The sequence below is a fragment of the Oratosquilla oratoria genome, chromosome 12, assembly GCF_046742065.1.
Source record: "Oratosquilla oratoria isolate Oo_2021 chromosome 12, ASM4674206v1, whole genome shotgun sequence".
In the NCBI taxonomy this organism is placed as follows: domain Eukaryota; kingdom Metazoa; phylum Arthropoda; class Malacostraca; order Stomatopoda; family Squillidae; genus Oratosquilla; species Oratosquilla oratoria.
Genome location: NC_134788.1, coordinates 57,029,465 through 57,048,805, shown reverse-complemented (window position 1 = coordinate 57,048,805; position 19,341 = coordinate 57,029,465). Strand labels below are relative to the sequence as shown.

Here is a 19,341-nt window from a genome sequence, read left to right as displayed (position 1 = left end):
ATGAGGGAAAAGATATGAACATTTCTGTTGAAGGTGATAGAAAGAGGTCTTGAGGCCAGTCCTGAAACTGAGTGTGAACTTTTCAGTGACACACCTCCTGATGGAGGTGAAAGGATTGATAGGTTTTGAAAATTGGCAGCTCTGTTGTCCATCTTGCAGGAGCACCACATAGGTCTCTTAATCCAACATTTGCCAACTGCCACTTGTGTGGACGTTTGGGCCCAGGACAATCCACTTCAGGAATTGGTGGTGTTTTATGTCTTGGGTCCAAGTGTTGGATTAAGAGACGACCTAGGTGTACCAGTCATTGCCCCCCTAGAAAGTGAAGAGAGACAGAAAGGAACTTTGAAAAGAGTATCATTGATAGATTCAGAGGTGAACCAAAATTATTCCTAAGGTTTTTCAAGGGTTCACTAAAGCACAGGGAAGGGATCTCCAAGCTTATGGTAGAGAGGGAAGTTTTCAAGGAAGCATCGGCCCAGGCTAAGATATTGCTGGTTACCTGAAACCTAACTTGCAATGTAAGATCTTCTAGGGCTGAAGCTAAATTGCTTACCTGATATCCACCGGTGGCACTCTTGCAAGATCGACAGCACCCATTATCAAAACCTATCAACCCCCTTATCTCCATCTGATGGTGCTGCCCAAGGCCTTTCTGAAATTTAACATCATTTCCTCCACATTTTCACATATAGAAAGCTAACAAGTGGAGACTACTCCCCTCCTGCTTCTAGAAATTAGTGACACAGAAAATCTCACAATAATGCAACAGACAACAGTCCAAATCTTATTCCCAGAGAGATCTATGGGGGCAGGAGGTCAAAAAATTTTGCCAGCCACTGTGGGGATACAGATTTCCAGTCAGTGAAAGTTGAGGCAACAATTGTTATTATATTAAATGATCTATCCATTTTTCTTTGATATGTTATATTTGCAGGAGGAAGAGGAGAGGTTCTTCAGAATCTGGGAACATTGGTGAGCTATCTTCTTCAGATTTTGTGTAATTTGGTATGTAGAAGAAAATCTTGGAAGCTAATAAAGATTTCGAGGTACTGAACATCATTATGTCATGTATATCAGACAAAGGAAAGACCTGATTCATATGTGATTTATGTTTAATGATAAAAGCAACACTCTATCCAGTGTGATTGATAGAGTAAAGGATGGTCCAAGTTACCTCATTTGCTTTTGCTTTCTCTGAGACAAAAAATATAATGTTTAGATTGATAGTGATGAATACACACACACACACACACAAATCATACTCCACTTTGGTTATTTTTTTTAAATAACTTGTAGTCATACAGTACTTGGCATTATATTTATATATGTGCATAATTTTACACTTGGGTTAAATTTCATGAGCCACTTTTGAGATGATTGATCTAGTCTGTCTAAATCACCTTGAATATCCAGTTGAGTTCTCATTTACTATTCTGTAACTAGAAATCTAAATAAATCAATTCACTGCCCATCTCTTGCAGGAGACCCAATGTTCTCAAGTAACAGATGGTAGCCATTGGATTGGCCCAGAAGTTACTCCAGGAAGAAATGCTGTGTTGTTGTCTGGGTAAGGTAAGGGTGGTGGCAGTATAAGATGTGCTATGTGTTTTTTGTGTGATGGTTGTTATTCATGGCCAGGCCTATTTTATATTGGTATTGTTTTAATGTGTGAGGTGGTGAAGGATAGAGTAGAGGTAGGAGTGGAGGAAGAATGGGGGTGTTTCAAGGAGGAAGTGACAAGGTGTGCAAAGATAGTATGTGAAACAATGAGGATGGAAGAGAATAGAAGGAAGGATAGTGAATGATGAGATGATGAAGTGAAGAAAGTAATAGAAGAGAAAGAAATGAGCATTCAGGGTCTGGCTGCAAAGTAGGATGAGAGAAACATATGAGGGGTACAAAGAAGAAAAAAAAAAGAAGCAAAACAAAAGATAAAAGAGGCAAATAGAAGAGCAGATGTAAAATGGGGTAGTATGACAGAAACATTTCAAAGTGTCAGGAATGTTGGGGATGTGGGCCTGGCTGAAAGCAAACTCTAAAAAAGTTTGAATTTTTTATTTGTTGGGCACCTGAGAATGGGTAAAAGCTTGGGAGGTGGTGGGAGATTGCTTCCTCAGTTCTTGAGGCAATATGTGAGACAATGGCAGAGTTGATGCTTGAAATGTGTGCTCCATGGTGATAAGTCAGTTGATGCATGACATGGGTCCTTAACGGGTAGTGTGGGAGGTGGCAAAATACTCATCAAGGGTGCTCCTATGGTCATCAGTGTCATGGTGTGGGACATAGCAGGAGATTACTCCCTCAGTTCCTGAGTCTGTCTGTTCATGGTGAACCCCCAGTGACCTTCACATTCACTGGGATCAGGTCATGACTCTCACGTTAACTCTCCTTTGGGAGACATTCAGCACAGCTTGGGGCTGCAGGTGTTCCAGGAGACTTGCTTTGTTTTACTCGACATGGCGGATTGGCCCCCAGGGTGCCGCTTTGTCCAACCAGATAAGGCCGGGTCATGACCTCAGGGCAGCCGATGACTGCCAGGTATTCGGTCCGTGGGGACACTCAGAGGCACCGACATGTCGATGCTGATGGGTTGGAATATATGCATTTCCAGTGAGGGCAACTTCCACACAGAAAGTATAGTAAAAAGATGTTATGGAAGGAAGTTAAAGAAAGAAAGGGGAGGTGAGTTAAATAGAGAAGAAAAGGTAAAAGGCACAAATGAACAGGTGTTAAGAGAAGAGGAGGTGGTAAGTGGAAGATGGGCTGAGTATTTTAAAGAGTTGCTAAATGTAGAGAATAGGGAAGGATTGCTGGTACTAATAGGAGGCACTAAGAAAATGATGATGATAGGAGAGAAAATTGGAGAAGAAATGAGATAAGATGAGGTGTAAGTAGTTTTGAAAATGACGAGAACAGGTAAGGCACCTCTGTTAAATGGGTGTCATGCAGAATATCTGAAGAATGGAGGTACAATAATAGTAAACTGGTTGGTGTGGTTGTTTTTGTGTGTCGAAGGGAGGGTAGAATGTCAGAGGTTTGGAAGAGCACCTATATAATCTAGGGAAAAGGGGACAAATATGAGTGTAATTTCAGAGGGATCAGTTTGTTGAATGAAGTTTGGGAAGGCATATGGATGGCTTTTAACTGAGAGGAATAGGGAACAGAGAGAGTAATTGGTGAGAAACAGTGTGGGTTTAGGAAAGGTAGAGGTTGCAAGGATTAGATTTTTGTGGTAAGGCAGATATGCAAGAAAGCTGTAGCAAAGGTAATATATATATATATATATATATATATATATATATATATATATATATATATATATATATATATATACATATATATATATATATACCGTATATATATATATATATATATATATATATATTATAAATACATATATTTTTATATATATATGCATATATATGTATATATATATATATATATATATATATATATATATATATATATATATATTTTTTTTTTGTGCCTCTAAGAATTTGGAAATGACTTTTGACAGGTTAGATAGGAAGACACTGTGGGAAGTTTTGCAGATATATGGGATTGGGGGATAGCTGTTAAGGGCAGCAGCAGTCAAGAGTTTTACAAGAGTAGTAGAGTCTGAGTTAGAATGGGAAATGGAGAAAGTGAGTGAGTGCTTTGAGGTAAAGGTGGGACTGTGATAGAGACATGTCATGTCGCCATGGTTGTTCAATGTGTACATGGATGGGGTGGTGCAAGAGGTAAAGGCGAGGTTAATGGGCAGGGGACTGGAGATGATTATAGAAAATAAAGAAAAGTGGGAGGTGAGGCAGTTATTGTTTGTTGATAACATTGCACTTGTGGCAGGGTCGGAGGGGGGATTAAGGCATTTAGTGATGAAGTTTGGGAAGGTATGCAATAGGAGAAAGTTTAGTGTAAATGTAGGTAGATGGTGGTGAGATGTATAAAAGAAGAGATGGGCAGTGAGTTAGAAGTAAGTCTTAAAGGAGAGAGGCTGGAAGAAGTGGATAACTTTGGGTACTTGGAGTTGCATGTGGCAGGAGAGGGAGGAGTGGAGGTGGAAGTAAATTGTAGGCTGAGAGAAGCAAGTAAATGCCTTGGAAGATGGAAAAAATGTCATGAGAAAAAGGTATTTGGGAATGGATGCAAAGAGTTAATAGTTAATTAAGGTTTATTCAACAAAATATAATACAATTTATATATACATATATACAAAATTTTTACAAAATTACTTGTTGTAAAGGGAGAGCGTGAAACAAAGCTTATGGGGAATTGCTCTCCCTTTAAGGAAAGAATTATTTTTATTTTTATTTTTTTGTTACATGTTAGTATGATACATACACATATACACACATATGTACACATATATACATATATACATACATATGTACACACACACAGAAAAACAGTTTTCCACATAGAGTTTTAGACACTTGGAACAAACTGGATAATCGACCTCTAAAGATAAAACTAAGGTCACAAGTGGTAGTAGAAGACATATTTGAAAAAGTAGGTAACTTGGCAAAGAGTGAAAAATACAATAAGATATGGATAAAAAGAGAAATGAGTACTGAGGAATTAGAAAAAGAAAGGGCGCTAAGAGAAGAAGCAAAGGAAAAAAACTTGAAAAGATCGGAGACAGAATGCAAAGAATTCCAGTGGAGAGTAATAGACTTGAGATTAAGACAATGGCGCTTCAAAACGAACAAAACAAGGGAAGAAGAAACCAGGGAGAAGGAAGAAAATTAAAAGTGGCCTATACCAACATTGACGGACTAATTTCGGGACTGAACGAACTCAATGATTATCTGTTAGAAGCAAAACCAGACATAATGGGAATTGTAGAGACTAAACTAAGAGGTGAAATACCATCCACTGTTATCGGACAAGGTTTATACAACTACTGGATAAAAAACAGGGACAAGAAACAGGGAGGGGGAATCATGTTCTTGGCCAAGAAAGACCTAAAGGTGACAAAAATTGCAGAGGGCAAAGGTAATGCTGAATTGATCATGATAAAAGTCGAAGGCAAGAATATGAAAAGTAGAAAGTTTGTGGTGACTTATGTGCCTCCAAAAACAAGCACTTGGAAAGAAATTGAACATACAAAAATGCTAGATGACACAAGAAAATCACTCAATGAGATACTAATGGGTAAGGGTAATCTGGTAGTTATGGGGGACTTCAATTGCAAAGAAATTTGTTGGGACAGCATGACAGTGCAAGGAGGAGATGACTCGTGGGGCAATGTACTGCTAGATATGACCATGGAATACACAATGACCCAATGGGTCCGTGAAAAACACAAGGTACAGAAATAATGAAGAGCCATCGAAACTAGATCTAATATTTACAACAGAGCCTGAAATAGTGCATAAAGTCCAGTATGAGACACCAATTGGAAAGAGTGACCATGTACTCATCGAAACTATACTAAAGGAAGAAATAGACATAGAGAGGAACGAAAAGCATAGGAAAGGAAGACTGAGGTACAACAAAACAGACTTTACAAAACTAAAGACATTCTTCCGGAATGCAAACTGGGAAATATTTTACAGGGAAGAAACAGCAGTGGAAGAGAAATGGAATATATTGATGGAAAACTACAATGAAGGGGTAAACAGGCATGTACCAAGACAAAAGCGAGAGAGAGAGTACATTAAATGTTGGTTCAACAAAAGATGCAGTGAGGCAAAAGACAGAAGGGACAAAGCTTGGAAAAAGTGGAGAAAAGACAAAAAACAAAGCAAATGGCAAATTTATGTTAACTATAGAAATGAGTATGTTAATGTGAGAAGAGAGGAGAAAAGGAACCATGAGAAGGATATTATAGACAAATGCAAAGAGCAACCCAAACTATTCTATTGGTATGTGAATGGTAAACTTAAAAACAAACAGGAATTGGTGAAACTATGCCAAGGAAACATAGAATACACAGAAGATTTAGAGATGGCCGAAGTCATGAACAATCACTTTAAATCTGTTTTCACCAGAGAGAAAATACCGAATTGTGACATAGACAAAAACAAGAAATCTCCCCTCATGAATGAGTTTACAGCATCACTAAAGGAAATATCAGAACATTTATCAAGGCTGGATGTCAGAAAATCACATGGCCCGGACGGTATTGCAAATTGGATTCTAAAGGAGTGCAAAGAAGAACTAACAGACAAAATACACATCTTAATAAACAGCTCACTCAAAGAAGGAAAGATACCCGAGGACTGGAAAAACGCTAACATTGTACCAATACACAAAGGAGGAAACAAAGAAGAACCCACCAACTATAGGCCAGTATCACTAACAAGCACCATTGCCAAAATTTGTGAGAAAATAATCAAGAATAGATGGGTAAAACATCTGGAAGACAATGACATATTAAACCCAAGACAATTCGGATTCAGACAAGGAAGATCATGCTCCACAAACTTAATATGCTTTTACTCAAGACTAATAGACATAGTGCAAGAAAGAAATGGATGGGCTGATTGTGCATTCCTAGACTTGCAAAAAGCCTTCGACAAAGTACCACACAGAAAACTACTAAAAAAACTGGAACACATAGGAGGAATACAGGGAAACCTACTAAAATGGATAGAGGACTTTCTGACTGGTAGAAAGATGAGAGTAGTGCTCAGAGAAAAATATTCAGACTGGAAAGAGGTGATCAGTGGAGTACCGCAAGGATCTGTTCTGGCACCAATAATGTTTGCTATCTATATGAATGACATGGATGAGGACGTGAACTGCTACATGAGCTTCTTTGCCGATGACGCCAAACTGCTAAGGAAAATAGAAACTGATGAGGACTGTGAAGCACTGCAAGAAGACCTAAATAGGGTATGGAACTGGAGTCAGAAATGGGAAGTGGACTTTAATACTAAGAAGTGTAGCATAATGGAGTTTGGAAAAAGCAAAAACAGAATATCAGGAAAATATACAATTGGAACCAAAGAAGTAAAGAAAGTAGGATCCGAAAAAGATTTGGGAGTAATTATCACGAACGACTTGTCCTATGATATACAGATTAACAAAATTGTCGGGGAGACTTACAACTTGCTAAGATCAATAAAAGTGGCGTTTACATACTTGGACGAAGACATGATGAAAAAAATATTGGTTACATTGATAAGGCCTAGATTAGAGTATGCAGCGACATTGTGGTCCCCCAGTACCAAAAAGAATATAAAGAAAATAGAAAGAATCCAAAGAGCAGCTACAAAAATGGCACCTGCACTTGCAAACCTATCATACGAAGAGAGATTGGCTAAACTGGAGTTACCGACACTGGAGCAAAGAAGAGAGAGAGGTGACCTATTGACCATCTACAGAATCATGAAAGGCACAGAGGTACTCGATAGTGAGAACTTACTTAACTGGGACAAAAGAAACACAAGAGGACATGGAAAGAAAATAAAAAAACATAGCTATAGAAGAGAACTGAAGAAAAACAGTTTTCCTCATAGAGTTTTGGACACTTGGAACAAACTGGACAATGAAATAGTATGCGCAAAAACCATTCATGAGTTTAAAAACAAACTAGACACTGCAAGATACAAAGGCGGGACAACACGAGCATAGCTCCCCTTCCCGCAAAATACAACTAGGTAAATACAACTAGGTAAATACATGAAGAGAGACTAGCAAAACTTGAACTACAGACACTAGAGCAAAGAAGAGAGAGAGGAAAGTTGATAGCTATTTACAGAATCATGAAAGGCATAGAAATTATTCATAGAGAGAATCTGATAAAATGGGATGATAGAAATACAAGAGGGCACGGAAAGAAAATCAAGAAAGACAGCTACAGAAGAGATGTGAAAAAGAACAGCTTTCCTCACAGAGTAATAGACAGTTGGAACAAGTTAGATGAGAAAGTGGTGTGTGCAAAAACAATACATGAATTGCAAAATAGTTTAGATAAAATGAGATATGAAGATGGGACACCACGAGCATAGCTCCCCTTCCCGTAAAATACAACTATACTCATTGCATTGAGAAATGGCCAATAGGGCGGAGCACTGGGAGTCCCCCTGTGTTGCCACATATAATTATTCTATAATTTTATTTTATTTTATAATTTTATTTTATATTTTTATAATGTTGACACATATAATTATATTATAATTTTTTGTCACACACCACCACTGAGGTAAAAATCAAAGCAATGTTTTCTATACAAAGTATTCGTTTCCTCGAGTCAGACATGACATATGAGCACTGGAGAGCGACGTTGCTGCTACATCTATTCTCTAGCCCCGCCCCCCTCACACTGCATTCAGTGTGAGCCGTGCGGGCCGTGTTATCTGTGGAGATGTGGCAACACCGGGAAATCTCCTAACCCCGCCTTAACGGTCACTTCTCGTTGCGCTGACTATAGGTAAATATACATATATATATATATATATATATATATATATAAATATTTTTGCAATGAGATACGACACGACACCCACTAACTGCGACCTCACGTAGGAATTGGGGTCACGTGTGAGCATCACATCTTGTGGGGGTCAGGTGAGAGGTGAGAGGTCAGGTCGATTGTTGACGGGATGATAATTGCTTACTGCACGGATCCAGGTCACCGTCATCTGCAGGAACAAGAAAAAAAAAAAAAAAAGGAGCGGCAGACTTGGGCGGTACATGACAGTTTCTCCATGAATACAATCATGAAATGGACCTGAAATCTTCAATATACTAATACTTATAGATTAATGACTTTTTTGAATATCAAGAGGAAGTTATATGAAGGGGTAATTGTGCCCATAGTACTGTATAGGGTAGAGACCTGGAATTTAAGAGAGGCAGAGAGGAAAAGTTTAAATGTGTTTGAGATTAAATGTCTGAGAAGTATGGTAGAGGTTACAAGGTTGGATAGAGTGGGAAACAAGGAAGTGAGGAGAACAGGGATGGAAAAGGAGATGGCTGATAGGGCTGATGAAAGAATATTGGGATGGTTTGAACACATGGAAAGAATGAGTGAAGAAAGATTAGTTAAAGAGGTGTGGAAGGCAGAGGATGAGATGGATGGATGTGGTGAAAGGTGAAAATTGAGCAAGAGGGAAATGTCTGTTGAGCAAGGGAGGGAGAAGTCAGGAGATAGAAGTGAATGGAGAATGACTGTATATAGGTGATACTGTGATGCAAGGAAGGGAGGGGATGGAGGATGAGGGTAGGGAGTGGTTATGTATGAATATTTTGATGCAACCCGAAGGGATTTCTCCTTTTTTTTTTCTGCATGAGGGAATGGAGGGGGGATTGCCATTTAAATGAAGTGGCCTTGCTGTGGATGTGCTGTGTCCTGCTGCATTACTTCTGGCCCAGGACAGTGAGCAGACAGTGATGACCTGTCATCCATGAGGAGCTAAGATGAGAGGAATGAAAGGGCAGTAGATGGGAGTGGAAAGGGTTGCGAGAGGGTACTTACCTTTTGACTCGGCTACCTCCCTTGTAAGAGGGAAAAAAAACCTTAGTATACAGTTTTAATGTTGAAAGTAACTTGAATATTGTTGTGCTAGTATGGTTCTTATAGGCTAATGTCTGGAGGGGTTTGAAATAGTAGGAAACTTGGTGGTCTCTTGAAATGCTTCTTTTATGATCTGAATGAGTACATGTATTTTGTATAGATGTATTGTGTGGTGAAAATAGTAGGCTGTCATAGATGTTTGAGAATTATGCTGCTGGTGTAGTCTTCCGTTGCATTCATTTGGTTGTGCTTGTGTGATGTAATAAGATGGTGGAGTTGTAGTTTTTCAGTCGTTTGTTGGTGAAGGATAAGGTAGCCTCTGTGTCTTGCTTTGTCTTTCTTTTTTTTTTATTACTTTCCTGTTTCTGGTGTTTTGGATTTACAACTTGTTTTAGATAAATGTTTGTTTATGATATTTTTTTGGTGATGGTACCAGCATTTTTGTGTTGTGTTGCTCCAAGTGCTTCATATTTGTGTGGAGGAATTTGTTTATTCATTTATCCATTTATCAATTTTATCTATTTGTTATTATCATTTTTAAGGGAGGCTATCTGGGTGATTCAAATTGCTCTAGCTCCAATCATCACATAGAAGATACTGAACACCCCATTCTATATTGCCCCTCTCTCACCCTGTCCAGCCAGAAGCACATCATATCCTCCTTGAGTATGAGCCAAAGTGGAGGCTGCTGTTGATTATCTATGGGCTGTTGTACTCTTGCAAGAATGACCTGGGGTAGTGGATTGATTGATTGTGGGTTGTACTCTTTCCTGTAGCCTTTGGTAAGTAAAAGTACTTTTAGTAGATTCATGCCATTGACTCTTCTTACCCTTTTCAGGTCTGCAATTAGCATACTATATTGGTGAAGAAAACAGCAAAGTTGTTTGCCTCTCTGATATATTTCTGTATGTGAAGACAATGAAATCTAATGGTTTCAGTAGATCTACATGCCAGTATGGTAAGTATTTGAAAGTTCAAAAACCAGTCTTACAAAATACATTTAGCTCCTTGTGTACATGGGGTGTTGTGGGGTCATGCATTGTGTTAGTGCTCTGGATTCTATATAGGTCTGTCTGTTCAGTCCTTACTTGTTGTCAAATAATAATAACTGCTGCTTAAATTTTCACTAAATAAAAACCCATATACCAACAGTATCCAACAGCAGTCCTTAACCCATTCAACTCCGATGACAAGATGTCTTGTCATTTGGTCAAATAAAACAAAAAATCATAAAACACCAAAATGTTTGATCAAACACCAGAAAAATATGACGTCAATCCTCGCTTCGCTGCGAGCGAAGCGAGGATTGACGTCATATTTTTCTGGTGTTTGATCAAACATTTTGGTGTTTTATGATTTTTTGTTTTATTTGACCAAATGACAAGACATCTTGTCATCGGAGTTGAATGGGTTAAACCCTTCGATAGTTCTCTCAGGGAAGAAATATTGAAGTGTCTTGTATTAAAATAGGTCTTTTTTATATCACTGTCTAATGGGAGGAGGTGAAGGAAAGTAGTTACCAATTGTTAACTATCCTCAAAGGAAAGAGTGAAGGAGAAATAGTCAAAGATGATAGGGATTTCAAGTCTAGCATGAAGACTGAGGCTTCTCAGAGCTGCACCTTCGAAAAATGAAGGTGAGGTTATTCATGGAATTTAACCTCTTCAATACTAGTAAAATTCTTGTATTTACCTAGTTGTATTTTACAGGATGGGAGCTATGCTCATAGTGACCAATTTTTGTATCTCTCCACATCCAGTTTATTCTTGAAATTGTGTATAGTTCTGGCATTTACTGTTTCTCTGTTCAGTTTGTTCCAGACATCGATCACTGTGTGGGAAGCTATTTTTTTTTTTCAGGTCTCTTCTGTAACTGTCTTTCTTTGTTTTTTTTCGTGTCCTCTTGTTTCTCTTTTGCCCCATTTTAATAGGTCGTCTCTATCGAGAACTTCCATCCCTTTCATAATTCTTCTATCTGCACAGCATCGGCTGCCTGATGTATGATGATTTGATGAGGCATCACAATATGTGCATTGTGAAATATAAAGTTACAGCTATATTACTTGTTCTCTTTCATCCTGAATGTTAGTAACCACAGAATATGAGGATCACTCACCTGCAACTACAAAATTAATATAATCTAAATGCCAACACCAGCATTCTCATATACTCACTTGTGCCTCATGATGCTGACATCGTCATATGGAGGGGGTTAAAGACCAGTAGTAGGGGCATAATTCTCTTTAATATTTTTTCTACAGGACTACCATTTATAGGTATCCATTGCTGGTGTATTATGGCCAGAACAGTATTATGATCTGCAGGTGGTAAGGCATTGAATAAGATAGCTGTTCAAAGGAGCCTGGATACAATTCACTCATCCAGTTCATATATTTTAAACATGATCAGTAAGTGCCTGTTTTGACAGTGCATATTCAGTACTAAAATTGGAGTGATACAGAAATATTAAAATGATCTTTGCATGAGGATGGCACACAAAATCATGAAGCATTCCACATTTACTGGAGCTCTTGGTGGTTAAGAGGTAGGACACTTGCTTCTAGAGTAACCTGAGATCAAGCTGTGGGGTGGACATGAAAAATGTTTCTGGAAGTAAAGCTTCATGTAATGTACTATATGTATGAACCCTGTCAAGCTCTACTGATGCCTTATTTAGAAAGCGCACACACAAAAAAATCAGTTCGGTACCCTCCTACCACATGCACACTACCCATACATTAAAATCTTATGTGTATCTACTTAGCCATGCCAAGGCACATCTGGGTAAAGGCAGGCAAAAGATAAAAATGCTTGGCCTTAGTGTCTACCCCAAAGATGCCTGACTAAGATGGGGGTTTCCACTGTACAATATAAAGGTCCAAGTTATCATCAGTTATTATCAATATCATTATTGCAAACACTTTATTTCATATAAGTAATAGCTACAGTAATATTGAAATAACTAAAGAAATACAAAAAAGGTTCCTTGGTTGCTCCTCCCTCTCTGTTTGTGCTATATATATATAATATATATATATATATATATATATATATACATATATATATATATATATACTTATATATATATATATATATATATATATATATATATATATATATACATATATATATATATATATATACATATATATATATGTAAATATATATATATATATATACATATATATATATATATATATATATATATGTATATATATATATATATGTATATATATATATATATATATATATATATATATATACTGTATATATATATATATATATATATATATATATATATATATATATATATATATATATATATATATATACACATATATGTATATTTATGTATATATCCTTAAATACATATATATATATATATATATATGTATATATGTATATATATACACACACACATATATATATACAGGTAGTTCTCGATATATGCGACTTCGATATATGCGAATTCGCGTATATGCGATTCAAGAATTTGCACCACTTTTCGATATGTGTGGGGATATATTCTTAGATATGCGATTTGACCTAAAAAAAAAAAAAATAGTCGCGGCCGATTATTTTTTTCAAAATACCTATTATATATTTGAAGTTGGTGCGCATAAAGCCGTGTGGTAACACTGGCTGCATCAGCTAGGTAGAGCTGGCATCACTGCGGCGTTATCACAACAACAACACCGGCAGCTGTACAGACGGCATCGTCTTAGGCATCCTTCCTGTTTCATAGGCCAAACCATTGTCTTTCTGCAGGTAATTAAGCTTTTTTGATACACAAATTAATTATTTTTTTCACAAACAAATTAATTTTTGATACTTATTACTGCCCCAATTAATTTCGTCAATTTTCACTCTCTGCAAGAAAGTAAGCCTGCCTGTGTATCTCCAGAGCACATCAACAGTCAGTTTAAAGGTCAGATATCAACAGATATACCATTCACTAAAAATCATCGAAAAAGTACTTTTTAAAAGCATACAAATAAAGTTTTTACCTATTACAGAAGAATTTATTCAGAAAATTCACTTTTAATTGCGCCTCGCATAACACTTTTCCTTATGGTCAGATATCAAGACTTCCATAACTTTTTGTATTTACAGTTTAATGTACATAAAAAAAAACATACTGACAGTATTCTATATAATTCCACCATCTACATCTTATCAAATTTGGCAAAAAACAGTTTTGTCTTCATTTCATTGCGTCGTCTGCTATTCGAAACATTCCGCCCGTGCGCTTCGGGAGAGGTTCGGGGAATTCCGCGTTCGTGACGTCACAGTTGCCAAACAAACAATATTGTTATTCTGAATATCTAGACTTCGGAAAAGTGGTATGCGAGGCGCAATTAAAAGTGAATTTTCTGAATAAATTCTTCTGTAATAGGTAAAAACTTTATTTGTATGCTTTTAAAAAGTACTTTTTCGAGCAATACGATGATTTTTAGCGAATGGAATATCTGTTGATATCTGACCTTTAAGCGTAGCAAGCAGTCTGAAATGTGAATTGTAAACAGACTGATTTTTCAAACAGCTGAAGAAAATACGCTTGGCGAAATAAGTGATGTTTACGGTAGCGTCTTTTCCCGAGGTTAATACTTACATGTCAGAGAGTGTTAATGTTGCAGAATACCATTGCCTTGTGCTAAAATGTATGTAAACATATATGAGATGCAGTATGTAAGCCCTTTGCCAAAATAAAATATGTAGAAAAAAAAATAAAAAAAAAATAAAAAAAAATAAAAATCAATCCGAGTTGAGAACGTATCCCCCTTTTTCCCATAGGTTCAATAGTTCGATATATGCGAATTCGTTATATGCGGGGGGTCCGCGGAACGGAACCCCCGCATATAACGAGAACTACCTGTATATATATATACTGTATATATACCGGTATATATATATATATATATATTTATGTATAGACATATATATATGTATATATATATATATATTCTGTATATATATATATACACATATATTTACATCTATTTTTATATATACATATATATATATTTATATATATATATATATATATATATATATATATATATATATATATATATACACATATATGTATATCTATATATTTATATATATATGTATAGACACATCTATATATATATATATATATATATATATATATATATATATATATAATAATAATAATAATAATGATAATAAGAGTAATAATAATAATAATAACCATTGAACATCATCCAACAGGAGTTTCTTTACCACTTATCCTCTCTTCTACCTGCCATCCACATATCATTTTTACCAGGGACTCCTACTCTACCCAAAGTAAAGTATGTTTTATGTAGTAGTTCTATTTTCTTAAGTCACATAATCTGGCTCTCTCCCATTATTTGCTTTAATCTTTGCTATTCTCACCAATGAACACTGGTACACCTTAGTTTCCTCTCCTCCCTCCTTTATAATCATCTCTGATGACCTAGAGACTCTGAACTAGAGACTCTTTCTATCCCCTCTCCTGCCATCCTTTGATCCATGATATTGATTTGTGTCATTGGAATTTTTTCCCATTTCAAATCACTGTCCTTTTGCTGGGTACCATTTCATGTTGGCATTTGTGGCATCAAATGAGCTGACAAAACAGCTCAAAATACAGCATCAACTACATCTGACGCTTCAGTTTCTGTGCCTGCATCAGACTTCTACTTTGATCTCAAGTCTGCTCTGTTAAGTTTGTGATAAAAACACTGGGAAGAACACCAATGAACCATCTAGCCTATAAAAACCCCTGTTTGCTCCTGGCATTCTCCTTACCAGCATGACAGGCACTTTGAAACTGGAGTGATGTGTTTAAGATTAAGACATTCTCATTTCACCCATGGTTTTCTAATATATGGTGACAACTTTCTTTCACTTGTGATGCTTCCCTTTTTGAATGCCCTACCTACTTGACTTTTTTCATCATCCTTCTCCATTCTTGCCTTCCTCTTTAAACAAAGAGTGCATCCTACCTTATCTCAGGAAAATTGTCACCATCTCCACACTTCTCCTTAAAAGACAAATCTCCTTTTCATATGATAAACCCCTTATACCATGTACAATCTTTAGTGTACCACACCAACACTTTTATAGATTAAAGATATCATACTCCCATAATCCATACTTCACTAGCCCATGACTATTGCTTTGCCCCATAGTTCCATTGTGATTTTTTTTTTCTCATCTTGGTATGATAGCCTCAAGGATAGAAGGTTGGTTAATAATTGAAGAGATGCAACATGAATGATTTTAGATGGTTACAGCAGTACATACATACATACATATACCAAGGCTTTTTCCCCCTTCCAAGGGAGGTAGCCAAAAAGGGAAAGGCATAAAAACACTCCCACCCATTTCATCCCTAAATACACTCCACACCCCTCCCACCCTTCCTCTCATCTGAGCACCTCCTGGATGACGGGTCATCCCTGCACCCTGACCACCGCCCTGGGTCAGAAGCAGTGTCGCAGGACACAGCACATCCACAGCAAGGCCGCTTCATTTAATCGGCGACCCCCCCTCTCCGTCCCCCCTTGCATATAAGGAGAGGACGGGGAGAAATCCCTTCGGGCTGCGTCAAAACTCACTCACACACACTACCCCCCCCACCCCCACCCCCCGCCCATTTCTCCCCATGCAGTCACAACATCATCCATATACAACCATTCTCCACTCACCTCTGTCTTCCGTCCTCTCCCTTCCTTCCTCAACAGACATTCCCCTCTTCCCCAAAGCCCCCTTCACCCCATCCATCCACCTCATCCTAGGACGTCCCCTCATGTTCACTCCCTCCACATCTGCCTTCCATACCTCTTTTACTAGTCTTTCTTCACTCATTCTTTCCATGTGTCCAAACCATCCTAATATTCTTTCATCAACCCTCTCTCCCAAAAGTTATTGTGGCAAAGTAGCATGCAGTCGATACTTTAGGGTCTATATGGGGCGCCCCTACGGACCAGAGCCACACATCATTTTGTCTATGATAGAAGAAATTCTGTTCATAGAGAAATGATGACACTTTTATACTACGACTGTCCCTCCGTTATGCTGTCCCCCAACCCCTTGTTGCTGTCCTGTACCATTTCTCTGAGTATTCTCTTTCTGATTGGGGGAATTCCCTGTGGTGGGGGAAAAGAATACTGCCACCAAGTTTTCCCACTTGGATCGTAAGAGGCGAGAAGAAAGGGACGGGGAGAGGGACTAGGCATCCTTCTCCCTGTAGCCCCAAGGGGCAAATTCCTAAATCAAAAAGAAAAGGTTACAGCAGTACCATAGTGATATCCTTTCCTTTTATCAGAAGAGCTTCTCTCATTCTCCAAACAAGTAAAGAATTCAATCTGTTTGCATTACAGCAATGTCTATAATGAATTAGAACTACAATAATTGTTGCCTTGAGTTTGAAAGAATGAAAACCTGAAGCTTCTTAGTGCATGGCAATCATCCTCAGGTCCTCAAATAAAATTCTCTAAGAAGAAGCATTGAACTGTTGTCTATGGTGTATTAGTATTTACATAATTATAGTATACAACAAAGGACTAATGTTCATCGGGTCCCATATATTCTCTAATTTTCTAATATACCTAGACTCAAGTTCATGTACAATTTCAACTTAATCTATACCTTGATTTCCAATGATCATATTTACATTTGAATTCGAGTATTGTTTGAGCTTGAGCAATATCACCTTCTAAGCTATTCCACATATGCATCTATATGGAAAACTGTATTTCTTCACATCCTTTAGACATGTGGTCTTTTTAATTTGCTCCCATTACCTCTTAAAGCCTCTCTATCTCTAATCAGGAGATCTCTTTTGTCAGTGCAATCTATCCCCATTAGTGACCTAAACACTAATCATATCACCTTTTTTCCTTCAATCTTTCAAAGTGGGCTGACCTTGTATTCGTAGTCATTCCTCTTATTGTTTATCTGCCAGGCTGCGGACCAGTTTGGTTGTTGCCCTCTGTATTCTTTTGATCTTGCTTATATCTTTCACTCTGTGGGGGGGCTATACTAGTGACACATTACGGTCTTAGATGTATCAGGATTTCAAAGAGTTTTTTCATCATCCCTTGATCCGTATAGTGGAACACCACTTTTTATATTATCCAGTAGTCCATATGTCTCTCCTACAATCCTGCTGATATATCTGTCAGGTGACAGGTGGTCCTTCATCAATACTCTCTCCTGTTTTGCTTCTGTAATGAGTTCACTTCCCAAGGATTAGTTAAAGGATGGTCTTTTGCCAATATTGGCCATTTCCAATATTTTGCATTTTTTGTAATGAACTTTTCCCATTATTGGCTCCAAGGAAAAATAGTGTCTAGATCTTCTTGCAACAGTCCTCCTAATTTTTCACTCTTCTCAAGATTTTTGTGTCATTTACAAACATGTTGGCATAGCTTGTTGTTCCTTCCATCATGTTACTGACACAGACAAGAAACATTATTGGTGCAAGCACTGAACCTTGTGGAACTCTGTTACTGTTCTCCAGCTTGACATCTTATCCTTTACTACTGTCCTCATGTATCTTTCCTTCAAAAAATCTTTCATCCATTCTAGTAGTTTGCCTCTCAGTCCTCCAATGTGCTCCAATTTCCACATAAGTCAACTGTGAAGTACTTTATCAAATGCCTTCTCTAGGTCCAGGTACAAGCAACCCACCCACCCCTCTCTTTCTTGCAGCACATCAATCAATTTCGAGCAAAAGCTTAAAAGGTTCAACACACACAACCTTCCAGCTCTGATGCCAAACTGACTGTCTCTCAGAATGTTCATCTTTCCAAGATATGTGGTTCATCAAACTTTTACAATCCTTTCATATAATTTCACTATTGTGCTCATTAGTGATGCTGGCCTATAATTTAGTGGTGTCTCCTTGTTTCCACCATTGTGAATTGGCACTATATTTGCCCTTTTCCAATCAGGCAGTACAATGCTTTCTTTCATTGAACATGTAATAAGACTGTGGATCTTGTCTACTAGTTGTACTCTACATTCTTTAAATATCCAGTTTGAGATCTTGATCCTGAAGCTTTTGTGACATCCAATGATTCCAAGAGATATAGCACTTCCCTCACTTCTACATTTATATCTACTAAACCAGGTTTTTTGCTCCCCTCGCTTTTCTCCAAAAAAAATTGCTCTCTTTTGTGAAGAACCAATTGGAAACTTTGATTCATTATTTCTGCCCGAGTTGAGGCCTCTTCAAAGACCTCATTACCCATTATTTACCATTTATAAACCTGTTAAACACTTTTGGTTTATCTTTGTATTTATTTACTACACCTCTTTCAAAATTGCTTTCTTCCTGTGAATTCTTGTATAGTCATTTCTAGCTTGTCTGTAAACTTCTTTTGTCTTATTTCTTCTTTTCTTCCTCCATTTCCCCTAAGCCACATCCCTAGCCTTTTTTTTTTTTTTTTTTGCAAGCTCACACTTTTTGTTAAACCAGTCCTATTTCTGCTTCTTCCTTTCTCTAGTCTTTTGCACATGTTCATTCACTCCTAGGTTGTAAGTGTCAAGAAAGGTTTCCCATTTCCTCCTTATTCCTGTGGTATTCATGAATTCTTCCCAGTTTGTTTCTTCAAAGAATTTCTTCAACCAGAAGTAATCTGTTGTCCTAAAATTGAGTCTCCCTTGCCTGTGTGATTCATTCTTTGGCTTGATTTCCTCATCCTCCAACTGAAATTCAGTTGTAATATGGTCATTTTTTTCTATTGGGCAAAGGTATTTCAAGGAGCTGATGATGTCTGGCTTTTTGATAAATATCAAATTGTGGGAGTGTCATCTCCTCTTACCTGGGTCACTTCCTTTATTCACTGGGTCATATCGTGTTCTCCATTATTA

General features: G+C 37.4%; 1 protein-coding gene across 1 annotated transcript in view; it reads left to right on the top strand.

Moving 5' to 3' along the window:
- Window positions 1-19,341, top strand: part of LOC143030414 (receptor-type tyrosine-protein phosphatase alpha-like) — a 292,993-nt gene that overhangs the window by 58,535 nt on the left and 215,117 nt on the right. The window contains exons 6-7 of the mRNA XM_076193561.1: window positions 938-975; window positions 10,308-10,427. Of these exons, the coding sequence (XP_076049676.1) occupies window positions 938-975; window positions 10,308-10,427 (158 nt within the window). The remainder of the gene's footprint in view (window positions 1-937; window positions 976-10,307; window positions 10,428-19,341) is intronic.